Source organism: Euleptes europaea, chromosome 1, assembly GCF_029931775.1.
Source record: "Euleptes europaea isolate rEulEur1 chromosome 1, rEulEur1.hap1, whole genome shotgun sequence".
NCBI classification, from domain to species: domain Eukaryota; kingdom Metazoa; phylum Chordata; class Lepidosauria; order Squamata; family Sphaerodactylidae; genus Euleptes; species Euleptes europaea.
Window position 1 is genome coordinate 43,783,000 of NC_079312.1, and position 14,568 is coordinate 43,797,567.

A 14,568-nucleotide genomic window follows, 5' to 3' on the forward strand; every position below is an offset into this window, starting at 1 on the left:
CTTAAATCCACAGATAGGGTCATGCTTAGGCCAAACAGATGTTTCTTCAAACTTGGGGTACTCCCCAAGTTTGCAAAAAGATCTGAGAACTAATAAAAAAACAGTTTATTTCACCAAAGTAAAATGCGTTCTCTGCGCAAGCACAGAGAATGCACTTATCTCAGGTGGCAGCACTACCAGGGAGCTGCGCTGTGCCCAGTGGCGGCCTCGGAGGTTTCCAGTGGGGACCTCACACACCTGCCCGGAGTAGTCCAGGCAAGCTGCTGAAAGGGAGGAGGAGGGGGGAGCCCTCGGGACACCTGCCCAGAGCAGTCTGGATGAGCCACCAAGAGAGAGAGGGAAAGAGAGAGAAGTAGGAAAGCCTCCATGCGTCTGCCCGGAGTAGTCTGGACAAGCTGCTGAGAGAAAGATGAAAAGAGAGAGAGGGGAGGGAAGCCTTGGCGTGCCTTCCGGGATCCACCGGGGGAGGGAAGGCTTGGCGTGCCCGCCTGGACTGCTCTAGGCAAGTCGACAAGAACGGGGCTGGGGAGGGAAGCCTGCAGAGAAAGGGTGGGGTGAGGGGAGGAAGCAAGGGGGGCAAAATGGGACAGCTGCTTTCACAAGTTTTTTGCGGGCCCCCACTTGTTACAACTAATCTCCAGACAACAAAGATCAGTGTCCCTGGAGAAAATGGCTGCTTTGGATTGTGGACTCTATAGCATCATATCCCTGCTGAGCATCTTCCCCTCTCCCGCTCCACCCCCAGATCTCCAGGAATATCGCAATCTGGAGCTGGCAACCCAACACATCATTCCAAAATTGTTCATCACACTTAAATGTCAACTCGCAGTAGTTTCATCACATAATCTTCTTCTGATTTTTTAAAATGGTATGTGGATCAAACAATTACATTATTACCACTGAAAATAAAATAAATGTGCGCACAGTTTAGCCCAGCATCACTAAATGCAATCCTAAACAGAATTACACTCTTCTAAGACCACTTAAATCAATGGACTTAGAATGATGTAACTGTTTAGGATAGGAGGAGGAGGAAGAGGGGGAGGAAGAGGAAGAACAGTTTTTTATATGCCAACTTTCTCTACCACTTAAGGGAGAATCAACCCGGCTTACAATCACCTTCCCCACAACAGACACCCTGTGAGGTAGGTGGGGCTGAGAGAGCTCTAAGAGAGCTGTGACTAGTCCAAGGTCATCCAGCTGCCTTCATTTGTAGGAGTGGGAAAACCAACCTGGTTCTCCAGATTAGAGTCCACCGCTCCAAACCACCACTGTTAACCACTATACCACTACCCCGCTACATATGTTGGCCATGTATGAGGAGAAACCTGTTCTCGCCCCCGGTCTATGAAATATCATTTGTCTATGGAGGTCTTGTGGTTACAGAAATGTAATATATATCTTCGAGAAAATCTGTTGGAAAGACTTATGCTTGCCTATTGATATAATTAAGAAAACGGTATATAATACATGCCATATAACAATGAGACCATGGCTACTGCTGCTGAGCTTGTGCCTAAATATAGAATTGCCATCTGCCGATGAAACATCCTTTCCCACTGTTCAAAAAAAGAGGCCATAGCTCAGAAGATGAATGCATGCTTTGCATGTTATGAGGATTCAAGTCTGAGCTCTTGCCATCTCCACTTAATAGGGTATCAGGTAGCAGGGCTGGGAACAACTTCTACTTGAGACCCTAGAGAGCAGAGTTCAAGACGCACCCTTCATGGTTGACATTACCCTGCTCGATGAGCCATTGATCCAATTCACTAAGTGGCAGGGTTTTTATTTCCCTTGAGAGCTGGAGGATTTCTAGTACTTTTTAATCTCCAACAAACATGGCCAGAAAATATGACAACTGACTTCTGGGTCCCTCTACTTCCATGTAAAAGAAAATTTCGCTGACTTTAATAAAGTTATGTTAACAAAGCAGACAGATGGAAAAAAATGAATTTAAGGCCAGTACTTCTGGAAAAGGTAACATAAGCACATGGCAGCCCAGAAATTCTGAGGCTCCCCTTGTTTTTCCATAAAATAAAAACGGATGCAATCAAAAATCAGCTTCCTTTGGAGGGGGCACAACTCTATCATAAACATCTGGTTCCACGGCTTTCACAGTTCCTGTTTCACGTGGCTTTTTTTTAATCTCCCTGCATGAATTATTTCTCCTCACACATTCGTTTTGCTCCAGTTTAGCCTTAAATAATGATGAAAATCATAACCTGCATAAAGCCATGACTAATGTATTATATTAACTAGTAATCTTTCTTTTCTGCTCCTGAGAGCACCTTATACATTTCCATCTCCATTTCTGTCTTTATGTCTATGTTCCTTTACCCCTCAAGAAAGGACCGGGGTTGCCCAACGGCCGGATATGTCATAAATGTCACTTGGTTGGGCCGGGTCATGCCTTGCCAACCTAGTTCAGGACTGGGGGAGGTGGCTGTCTCGGCTGGCTTGCGGGCCAGATAACAGCTTTGAAGGGGCTGGATCCGGCCCTCGGGCCAAACGTTTGACACCCCTGGGTTAAATGAATACATAGCCTGATCAAAAAGCCTATTGAAATCATGGGAAACAGTCTCACCTGACTCAATAGGCTCTGGAACAAGTCACACATGGCTTGTAAACTTCAACTATTTGGATACCTGGAGGAAGTAATACATCATCCAAGTAACTGCAAGAGGAAGTTACCTACTTATGATTTAAAAACAACAGTAAACATTGGCTGGGTACTTTTTTCTCCATCACACTTTATGAAAATAATAAACAGGGAGTAAGGCAAAATAAAATACTGACAGGAATTATATGTGGTTTATCTGAAATAATGTCCTTTTGACATCAATACTGCATTTCCACTATAGGCTGCATTCAAACGTAACAAATAAACAATGGTTTGTTTACAATGGGAATGGGCCCAGAAGTGATTTGGCTTTTGACTTCATGGTTTGAAAGAAACCAGTTTTAGAGCAGGTTTAATCCTGATTGGGAATCCCACGTTACATTTGTAAACAAGAAACAAACTGAAATGTGTAAAAGTGGTCGATCTGGATGTCAAACAAACTGCGGTTTCCTTCATTGCAGGAGGTCCTCATTCTTGGTTCTGAGTACAAGAGAAGAGACAGGAAAGAGTGAGGATTTCCTGGCTCATGATCACCACAAACTGGTGTGTGTTGATGATGTCTGAATGTAGCTTAATATATGTGGGTACTTATAGCTTTTGCCATCGACAGGTATGGATGCTGATGATCTTCACAGTACATTAAAATTCCAACTTCAGCGATGTGTTAGTAAAGTGACACTGTACTAATAAATCAATACCTTGATCTGGAAAGTATTCCATTATAAACAAATTCTGAACATAACCATTGCTACATGTAAAACTCTTCTTTTTGTATGTTACCTCCAAAAGTTGAAAAAGTTATGAACACCCATAAAAACTTGAGGAAGCTATTTTACACGTCTGTTTCTCATTAACTACTTAATGACATAAATTGCAATTGCTGCCTAATACTGCAATGCAGATGCTTACAGCTTGTTGGTTTTTTTCTTTTCTGTGTGTCAATTTGAAGATGTCAGTCAGCCTTTATTACTATCTGGTATATTCTGACTTGGTCATATATTTTCTTGTCACTCTTCTGAAAGAAAGCCCAGAGCTTAAATCGGCTACTATAAATTACACAGTTCTAGAGACTCAATTAACTTACAAATTGTACAGCAGTTGCACAACAAAATGTTACTTAGAGGCAAATCAAAGTGCAATTCTTATGCCCCAACTTAAACATATTTACTTAGAAGTAAGTCTCCCTGATTTCAACAAGCTTCATTTCTACATGTGTGTTCATTTCTTTCAGCCATAGTACTGAAGACTTCCAAATCCAGTCTCAAGGGATACTGAGTTTTTTTACATTCTACTTGCATCAACCGGCTTTGTGAATATTCAGCTCTTCTGAAAGGGGAGCAATGAAGGGGGGGGGGGAATGAAAGCTGTTTTCCCGGAAATCCCCAAGCCCAGACATCAGATAATATTTCAAGGGAAAAAACCTCCAATCCTGGGAGACCACTTTTAAGGTCTAATAAGTTCAAAATTGGAAACACAAGAATGTTATTGTCACAAAAGCTAGCCTCTCTATTATTCAGCTCTACTCTATAAAAGAATAAAAATAGAATTGGGTCAATCAAGACACCATTACTGGATTGCACTCAAGATGGACGCTCTAATTAAAGCTTTAAAAAAAGATCTCCATTACTACTATTAATTTGGCTGTTTTCTTTTTGAAAGATCTTGGGGTGTGTCTGTGGGGGGGAGAGATTTCAAAATACATTGACTACGGTAGTTGGGTTTTAAAAAAGGTTTGGAAAACGGTCCAAGACTTTGGTGAAGTTTGATAAAACTTTCTCTGCAATAAAGTTCCCAAGAATTCTGGGGGGGGGGGGGATTCTGCTAGCTTGTAATGGATTCATATAATTGATCAATTGTTTATATTTTAACCAAGTAGAATTACAGAGAAAAATAGGGTGATAATATTGTTCTACATGCTTGAAACATGAAAACACAAAGGTCTAGCAACATGTTTCTACTGCACTTTTTGAAATTCCTATCTAGCCGCAGGAACAACTGCTCTTGGTCCCAAATAAATTGCTTTTATGCCAATCATTCTAACCACTTTAAAAATAAGAAATATTGTCTTGCAAATGTCCTGGCTAGCCCCACCCAGCTCAGATCATCTGATTCTACAAGTCTGGCATGCTATATTCCCACAGCTCAATCAAGCTCTTAAACATAATTCTGCAAATTGCTTCACCTCCCAGCTGAGTATTTTGGAGCCCTAAACTACCTCTTGTATTTCATTCCAGGCACTGAAAGGTTCTCAGTTCTCCGGTAATAATGCAAAAACTCAGTTCTCAGCCAAACTTATTAGAACAGAGTAGTACAAAGATTCTCAAAAGACTTGACACTGAACCTATTGGAGGCTGTGCAGATGTTCAAAAATGCATAGAGTACTTGCATAGATCGAGCAGGATCATACCTGCAGGTCCCATCTCCAAAGTCCACATATTCAGGGGAATGTCTGCACAGAGTCCTATGCATGAAAAAGGTAAATGTTCCACGTGATTAGGAAAAATCAGTTCCAATTGCACACAGGGTTCTGCACAGATGTTCAGTTGAGTGCACAGGCAGTGGGAAACAGTTCTAGTAGGTCTGATCCCACTCCAATCTATGTACATACATAGTAGATATTTTAATATCTTCCCAGGCTATAGTGGACGATTGACCAAGAAGCCAACAGTATCAATGATGAAAAAACAAAACCACGTACAAAGTTTTCAGATCAATGGCTAAACCACAAAGTTAACCTTGTGTTAAAGGTAAATTATGGGGACATGTTACCCTTGTTGGTTTGGAGCTACTAGCCTATTGCCCATTCCTAGATAACACAGCTGAAAATTATTTGGAGCGGTAGGTCTTAACCAAAGAATTCATGCAAAGTGTTCTAACCACCTTGTACCATATTCTTCTTACCAGTTGTTCATGGCTGCCAGGAAATGCATCCACCAAAGCTATCTCATTCCACTGAAGACAGATCATGATGGGTAGTCGTGTTAGTCTGTCAATAGCAGTAGAAAAGAGCAAGAGTCCAGTAGCACCTTAAAGACTGACAAAATTCTGGCAGGGTATGAGATTTTGTAAGCCACAGTCTGAAGAAGTGAGCTATTGCTCACAAAAGCTTATAAGCTATGCTTGATTCTATGACCTTGGGCAGTTCATGAGAGGGAGGCCATCTTCGCCATCTTCTGGGCATGGAGTGGGGGTCACTGGGGTGTTTGGAGGAGGTAGTTGTGGGGTTCCTGCATTGTGCATGGGGTTGGACTAGATGACCCTGGTGGTCCCTTCCGATTCTATGATTCTATGAACCTGCCAGAAATTTTGTTAGTCTTTAAGGTGCTACTGGACTTTGTTCCACCGAAGACACTTTCAAAAGCAGTATCTGGAAATTATATCACTATAATAAGGGGGGGGAAGCAGAATACTGGGGGTGGTACTGGAAACAGATGGCATTCACTTGCGGCTAATTAGCACCTGTGCCTCAATGCTGTGAGACTGCATCACCAGCCAGGAGGAAACACAATGACTGCAAAGCCAGCACAACATTTTCACTTGTACTATGGCACTAGCAGTGCAGGATAAACAAGGAATCTTATGCCAGCACAGGTGCACATTTGCTCTGTTGTGGGCCTCAGCAATGTGATGTGCCCTAGATATGACATAATGACAAGCTGATGGCATCACAAGCTTGTTTTAGGTATTACAAAACCACCTAATCAGAGTCAATCAGAAGTTGAAAGACACTTTTTAAATACTAGGATTGCAGCTGCCATGGAGCACAGTGGAATGACCTTGCTCCCCTTGCCTTGAGCAGCAAGCCATGGGAGCTGCAAGCAGAAACTACAGATGTTCACAGTATCAAGGGTACAGGCATCTAGCTTTCAAAAGACATTATAAATTGAAGCAAAATAGGGTGTTTTTTGTTTATAAAAACTATCACTTAAGCCCTAATGCCCCTATTCTATTATCTTAGAGCCAAAGTGTATGTAAGATGGGCATTCTATGATTGACTCTTTTTATTTATGTTTGTTTTTACTTTCAAACTATATCTATACACACACATACATACACAATGCTGCCATTAGTTCCACAGAAGAATTTTGCTTCCATGGGAAAAACAGCAGAATTTGGGAAGAGTGGTTTAAAATGGTACAGAAGGAAAGGATTCAACTTCTCCCACCTTCAGTGCTACTGTTCCAATGAAATTGGGAGCCACCTGTGGGTTGATTTAAAATAAAAATAACCAATCACAGACTTCCCATTTAATGTGCAGTTGTGCCCAAGAATCAATTTAACACTGAGCTTTGGGAAACCGTTCCATTCAGATGCTTATTAGCAGGTTGACTAAGAGTAACCATTTTCATACAGATGTTGAATAGAAGTTTCTTTTTACCTGTCTGCTTCAAGAATTTCCATGTCTCACTTTATGCAGAGTGTCTTCACGTCCATCTGGAAGTGTGTGTCTTTTTTTCCAGGTCATACAACACTGACCATGGTCATGTATCTATAGAACCTTCTCCCCCAAATCCTAGTTATAAATTAACCATGTGCCTCTAAATAGTCCTATAAAAGGTAAAGGTCCTCTATGCAAGCACTGGGTCATTCCCGACCCATGGGGTGACGTCACATCCCGACGTTTACTGGGCAGACTTTGTTTACGGGGTGGTTTGCCAGTGCCTTCCCCAGTCATCTTCCCTTTACCCCCAGGAAGTTGGGTACTCATTTTACCGATCTTGGAAGGATGGAAGGCTGAGTCAACCTTGAGCCGGCTACCTGAAACCGACTTCCGTCAGGATCAAACTCAGGTCGTGAGCAGAGCTTGGACTGCAGTACTGCAGCTTACCACTCTGCGCCACGGGGCTCTTCCCAAATAGTCCTATAACATACAGGTAAATAGAACCCTCTTTATCTAAAGCTCTGAGCATCTTGGATATCCCATACTCCACCTCAAAAGGGGGGTATACCCAAGATCTTACACATTAATAATATTGTATGGATCAATTATGCAAATGATATTTTTGATACTGACTGAGCAACTCCAGCTTACCATAACATTTTTGAAATAGGAAGAGCCATAATCGCAATAAAAGATAACCCAGGTGATCACATATCGACAAGGAACAAAGAATGGTGGGGAAACGGAACAATGCTGCTTCACATTATGCACTATACCCAATCTGAATATTTTGGGATCTAAAGTTCTTGAGCCTAGTGTGTGTACCCTACCACTTGCGTATATCTTCTGCTGTTTGCTGTACATAACTACGTTGACATCATTGTCTGATTAAATAATCCCAGGATCAAAATTCTGGAAGCAAGCCATCCAGCCCCCAAACCAATGCAGTGAGCCACGCGGAAGAACGATGCCTATAATGACATGATCTTCCTTTGCAGTCCTCTAGAATACAAAATCGTATGTTTTCTAATTGCACGTCCTTTTGGCACTGGCCAGGCTGAAACTGTTAATGTTGGAAAGTTGCCCAAAAATCTATGAAAGACATGTAATTGATTGAGCGCTACACCACAGTTTTGTGGTGACATGACACCTTTTGGCTTTCTGCAGATTACACGCTCCCTTTTTTCTACAAACTGAATAACAACCTTTTTGTGGACAGGCTGAACACAAACAGTCATGTTAACCAGCTGTGTCCATAAATCTGATAAAAACATTGCTGTACACACCACATACTGTGGACACTATCAGGGATTCTTTTTAATAGCAACAACTAAAGCATTTAGGGGAGTAATATAATAATGCTGTAGGACAGCTATGGACACCCAACACTGGTTCAGACATTACATAGCCCAGTGATGAGATCATTCCATGTCTGGACACTCACAAAAAAACATGCTGGGAGATACACATAACTTGCTTCCCTAACAACTGTGAATTCCTGAACTGAACTTCAAAAATTTCAAATATTACATATACTAAGGGACTTTCAGGCACTGTCTCTTGCATGCATCCGGACATGGGGATCGTTTGGGGAAGGAATGGAAATTCAGGTGGAAAATATACAGCGCATTCCTGACTTCTGAGGACAAAAGTCTTCAGGAGGCCAGGAAGGGGCTGCACCAGTGTTAGGGCCCTCCATGCCGGCATCCGGGCTACTTAATCTGCCATGAGCCCAACGCTGGCGGGGCAGGCCGGACGGTGGTCTCCTCGCACTGGGCAGCGCCACCCCGGGACGCTGACAGGGCCTTCCGCCGGCGTCCCACCGGCATAAAGAAACCACTCCGGCATTCCGGGGGCCATTCCGGCATCCCTGGAGGCGTTCCCTGGGCATTTCAGAAGGTGGGGCTGCCTAGAGGCAGCCGCCTGTCCCCATTTACCCCGTAACGCCGGCGCCAAGAACGGCGTTACTGCACCTGCTTTTTATAAGGCGCAACCTCACCGTTCTCTATAGGGCGAAAAGCCCCATTTAAACTTTTAAAAGCCTGTAAAAGGCTTTTTAAAGGTTTTCGGCGGCTGTGAAACTGGTTTGGAGGTGGTGCAGCGGCGCCTCCTCCATGCTGCCCCCGGCCACCAGAGGCTCAGGAATGCACTGATAATGTTTCACTCCAACATGAAAAATCAGCACCTCCATACACCTCAGCTCCATCTACAGTTGTGTAAGCAGTAATGTGTGCCACTCCAAGTGAAACTGCTAGAGTCTGGCTACGAAAGACTAGGGCAGAATTTGGCTGGAACTCAATTTGAACAATCTCTGTAGCTTCTGACCCATACAATATTACATGAGAGGTATTCTTATGGTGAGGGCTAACACTGAATCTAAGCACTGGCACACAAGACATTTACACAGCCTTCAAAGTTAGTGGTGCTACCCTAACCCCATATTCATTGAAGTGCTTGGTTTCACACTTCAGTTGCAACAGGACAGTCTAAAAGATTTTAGTAGCGGTGCAACAATATGCAGAAAGACTATGGCGGGGGGGGGGTAGAAGGTGGGAGTGGACTAACATATCAGCATCACTGACAGAGTGAGAAGAGCCAGGAAAGATGACAAAGAGCAGGAACTACACAACTGAACTTACAGAATACAGAGGGAGAAATTTCCTGCAGAACCTTAGAAAGGCAAAGTTGGTCCTTCTAAGCTGAATCGTGGAAACGTAGGCCCCTGTTCAGATGAGTGTTATTGAAGGGCCACTGAAAAGGGGAAGGAGAGTGGGTGACCATCCAGGCCCCCAAAGTAGGTTTTGAACTGACAACAAACAGGTAGTTCTTATGGAGCAAGAGTTTTTGAGAGTGCTGTTAGTAAAGTGAGAGTGAGCCATGGGGTTTGTTTAAAACCATTATTTGAGCAATCCTCCGGTTGGATGAAACGGTGGGAGGCAACACAGCAAGAATTGGCTTTTGCCCAAACTCCCATCGTCTCTTCTGCCAGCCAAAAATTACTCCGAGAAGGCATCACATCTTACCCAATGACACAACGTTTTAAGGGCATTATAACATATTTAAGGCTAGTTATCATTAATGCTTCTTAACTGTAAGAAGTATTGTGTATGAGTACAGGAAGTTGTCCAATTTCTTGATCCAGAGGTTTTTAAAAGAAAAAGAAGGGCTACACCAGCATGGTGTAGTGGTTAAGAGCGGTCGTTTGGAGCGGTGGACTCTTGATCTGGAGAACCGGGTTCGATTCCCCACTCCTCCCCATGAGCGGCAGACGCTAATCTGGTGAACCAGGTTGGTTTCCCCACTCCTCCACATGAAGCCAGCTGGGTGACCTTGGGCTAGTCTCAGGTCTCTTAGAGCTCTCTCAGCCCTACCTACCCACAGGGTGTCTGTTGTGGGGAGGGGGAGGGAAGGTGATTGTAAGCTGGTTTGATTCTGCAATAAGTGGTAGAGAAAGTCGTTATATAAAAACCAACTCTTCTTCTGTCTGCCTAAAGAGGGGTGGGTCTAAGCAGGGATCTTCCAAGTACACAACAATGAACGATGGTCTGCCTCTGTGCTTTCTAGATCAATGAAGTCATTGTAGATTTTAGAGGACAGATTCCATGTTTGCATGCATGCTCTATGGCTGATCCTGTTCAGCCCACTATAGATGATTTATGGTTACTGAATAGCCCAGTTTGGAAAGCGCCCAGGACAAGGATCACAGCACTAAGTGATCCTATTTAATAATTGCTGTTTCCTAATGGCTCAATATCAGCTGGGAATCCTGAAAATCCTATTCATTGTATATCCAAGTCCGTACTTTTGGAGAAAAAAGTGGAGAAAAGACTTGTGACCTGGGTTCTTCCATAAAAGAAACCACCATCTGTAATTCAGACTCTACAGTTATAGCCGTCCAAGAATTATCCAGAGGATATTCCGGAGTACACTAGCATACCAAAGCCATCATGAACTAATCACAAATAAATCTGATGCTCAATCTTTTAAAGCAATAAAATAAGCCCTTCAGTGCTTATCCAAATGCTCAACTATGTAATTCAGTACAATGGATCACATTATTCTCCCTCTGACCAAATCCAGCCCTATGTCCATCAAATAGTTATAACTGAGGAGAAAGTGGACTGCATTTTACAAGATTTCCATAAAGAATTCATGTTAGAACAAAACACTACAACGATTTGCCTTTGATGGTATGGGAATAATTTGGGTTTTAAAAGAAATCTAATGCCAAAAATCTAATGCATGGCAATTTGGTGCAAGTTATCTTATGTTTTGATTCTTCTCCCTCTCCTCCTCCCCTTACTGCACTCCTCCTTTCCAAGGCAGGTCCTATTTCTCCCAAGTTAGTTGTGAGCAGCTTAGCTGTAAATATTTGCCCTTCATGCAGAGCCCTCCAGCTGGCTGAAGCAGCAGCTGACAGACATGTCTGTAAGCAAGGGGCGGGTAGAGAGAGAGCAGGGCAGTGGGGAGGGGGAGAAAATAAGTTTGGAAGGAGACAAAAAGGAGAAGGAGGAAGAGGAGGGCTTGACCACTTAGGAGACTACCAGGACAACCAAACATCTCGCTCCCTACCCCAAAGACAGCCTTAATTCCACTTGATTTCAAGCACCCTCCCCGAGCCTTCACTATACACACACAGACTTTCACCAGAGGATGCCAAACGTCTGGCACTTGGATGGGGGGGGGGGGCTGCTTTTTTTGTTGTTGTTCCAAAGGGATATTTCCTCTCACTTAAGCATCTGTCCCAAATCTGCGGCTTATGCTCAATGTGAAGGAGTGAAACGGTTGGGGAGCGGGGTGGTTTAAATTCCAAAGGGAAGAGTTTGTCCTGTAGGGATGGGCCACAGAAGAGTGGGGGAGGTATCCAAAGAAGTGAGCCAAAGAGAGGGAAGGAAGGGAGAAAGGGGGAGAGAGAGGGAAGGAAGGGAGAGAGGGAAGGAAAGGAAGGGAGGGGAAGGGAGAGAGGGAGGGAAGGAAAGAAGGGGGAGAGGGAAAGAGAGAAAGAAGAAGGAGAGAGAGAGAGAGAGAGAGAAAGTAACAGAAAGGGGGAAAGAGAGAGGGAAAGAAAGAAAGAAAGAAAGAAAGAAAGAAAGAAAGAAAGAAAGAAAGAAAGAAAGAAAGAAAGAAAGAGAGGGAGAGAAAGAGAGAGAGAAAGAAAGAAAAGAAAGAGAGGGAAAGAGAGATGGAAAGAGAGAGCGGGAAAGAGAGTGGGAAAGAAAGAAAGAGAGAAAGAGAAAGAAAGAAAGAAAGAAAGAGAGAAAGAAAGAAAGAGAGGGAAAGAAAGGGAAAGAAAGAGAGAAAGGGAGGGAAAGAGAGGGAAAGTAAGAGAGAGAGAAAGAAAGAGAGAAAGAAAGGGAAAGAGAGAGAGAAAGAGAGGGAGGGAAAGAGAGGGAAAGAGAAAGAAAGAAAGAAAGAAAGAAAGAAAGAAAGAAAGAAAGAAAGAAAGAAAGAAAGAAGGAAAGAAAGGGAAAGAAAGAGAGGGAGGGAGGGAAAGAGAGGGAAAGAAAGAGAGAAAGAAAGAGAGAAAGAAAGAGAGAGAGAGAAAGAAAGGGAAAGCGAGAGAGAGGTTTCCTCTGTACTGTCACAAGCCTGCAGGGAAAGCGGTCCCCTCCGTCCCTCCCTTGTCCCCTCCCTCCGAGGGAGGATGCTGGCAGAGGCGCCATCCTCAACGGGGCGCGCGACTCCCTCCTAAACCCAACCGAGGGCCGGGGCCGGGGCGCGTGGGTCGAGGGGAGGGAGGGAGCGCGCGCGGGGAGGGGGCTGCCCTTCTCCTCCCCCCGCTCCCCCCGCCGCCGTTCACCTTGCCGGGCGCCGTGGGCGTGGGGGCGCGGAGGCGCCGCGCGAGGGCGTCGAGGCGGGCGCTGTAGCGGGTGAACTTGTGCTGGTAGCGCAGCGCGGCGGTCTGCAGCTCGAGCTGGGCGGCGGCGAGGCGGGCGAGGAGCGCCTTCTCGCGCCCGGCGGCCCGCAGCGCCTCGCTCTTGAGCCGCTTCTGCAGGGCGGCCAGCTGGGCGCGCAGGGCGGCGCCCTGGTCCCGCAGCGCCTGCAGGCAGCCGTGGCCGTGGGGGGCGGCGGCGTGGGGGTCGGCGGCGTGGCGCTGGCCGTGGGTGAGCGGCAGGCCGCAGCCGCGCTCGCAGAGGCCGGCCGGGCGGGCGGCGCAGGCGTCGCGCACGTGCGCCTCCAGGTCGCGGCGGTCGAGCAGCTGGCCGCAGCCGTCGTGGGGGCAGCGGGCCGGCGCGTAGCCGCAGGCCTCGTGGTGGTCGGCCAGGCGCTGCAGCGGCACCACGGCCCCGCAGCCCCGCGGGCGGTGGGCGCAGCGGATGTCCAGCTTGAGGATGAGGCGCTTGAGGGGCAGGACGTGGTTGAGCTCCTTGGCCGAGAGGCGGCGGCACTGGGCCGGGCAGCTGCCCCGCTGCACCACCCAGGGCAGGACGCAGCCGGCGCAGAACACGTGGCCGCACGGGGTGGTGAGCGGGTCCTCCAGCACTTGGTCGCACAGGTTGCACTTGAGGTCGGGGTCCACCTCCCCGTCGAAGCGGTCCAGCTCGAAGCCCATGGCGCGCCCGCCTGCCCGCGAAGGGGGGACGAATGCAAAGCGAAAAAGAAAATGCACAAAACAAAAAAACAACTCCAGTCCCCCGAAGCAAAATTTAAGCGACCCCCCCGCACAAAAAAAAAAATCACACAAAACTGCACGCCCTCCCAAGATGCAAAAACGATCTGTGCTCAGAAGAAGCCCAAACTGCGGCGATCATGGGGAACTGTTGCAACCGCTCTCCTTTTCGGATGCCCCGCGAGTCATTGGGAACAGCCCAGACTGGCTGGCTGCAGGCTGTCTACTGACTGAACTAATTGCCTCCGACTTCCCTGCAAATGCTGGGGAAGGAATCCTCTACCGCATTGACTCGAGTTGAAGCGCAGACTTTCCCCCTCGCCCCGCTTTCTCGCCGGCCCCCTTCCGTCCCTCCTCTCCGCACGGCCGCCCTTCCCCAAAACCCCTCCTCGCTCTCGCCTTCTTTGGCATGATTTAACTTTTTTTTCCTGTTTTTGTAAACCACTCTTTTTCCTTCGGTGCGACTGAGAATGCTGTTTATTCATATGGATCATCGTCATCTGTAAGGCTTACTGGATGGATTAAAAGAGAAAGGAAGGCTTGTGAAGTCCGAGATATATATATGGATGGGGGAGGGGGATCTTTTGCACTGTTGTCTGTCCTACCGATTTGTCAGGTTCTTTTCTGGAAAGCATTTTGGTTCTGGGAAAGGTGATTTGAGTAGAAGACTGGCTGTTTAGTCTTTGTGTCCTACATTGTGTCCTCTGGTCACTACACTGGGGGGGTGTTTATCTAATAGTGTCCATGCATTATTATTTTTTAAAAAACCAATTCTGCAGAGTTCCTTGGCGCTGTGGCTTTTGATATATGGGGCTGGCAGGTTCTTCTGTTATTGGGAACAGCCCAGGCTGGCTTTTTAGTCCTTGTGTCCTACATTTAATCAAATCAAATTTATTTCAAGGCAAGATCAGCTCTGGATTGAAAAAAAATAAAAGTTAGAAGAAGAGTTGGTTTTTG

At 45.8% G+C, this 14,568-nt stretch overlaps 1 protein-coding gene across 1 annotated transcript in view; it reads right to left on the minus strand.

Annotated features, from left to right (window-relative positions):
- The window catches only part of PDZRN3 (PDZ domain containing ring finger 3), a 235,930-nt gene extending 222,376 nt beyond the window's left edge, over positions 1 to 13,554 (minus strand). Inside the window, exon 1 of the mRNA XM_056858942.1 lies at positions 12,802 to 13,554. Within this exon, the coding sequence (XP_056714920.1) occupies positions 12,802 to 13,554 (753 nt within the window). The remainder of the gene's footprint in view (positions 1 to 12,801) is intronic.
- Positions 13,555 to 14,568: the final 1,014 nt, after the last annotated feature.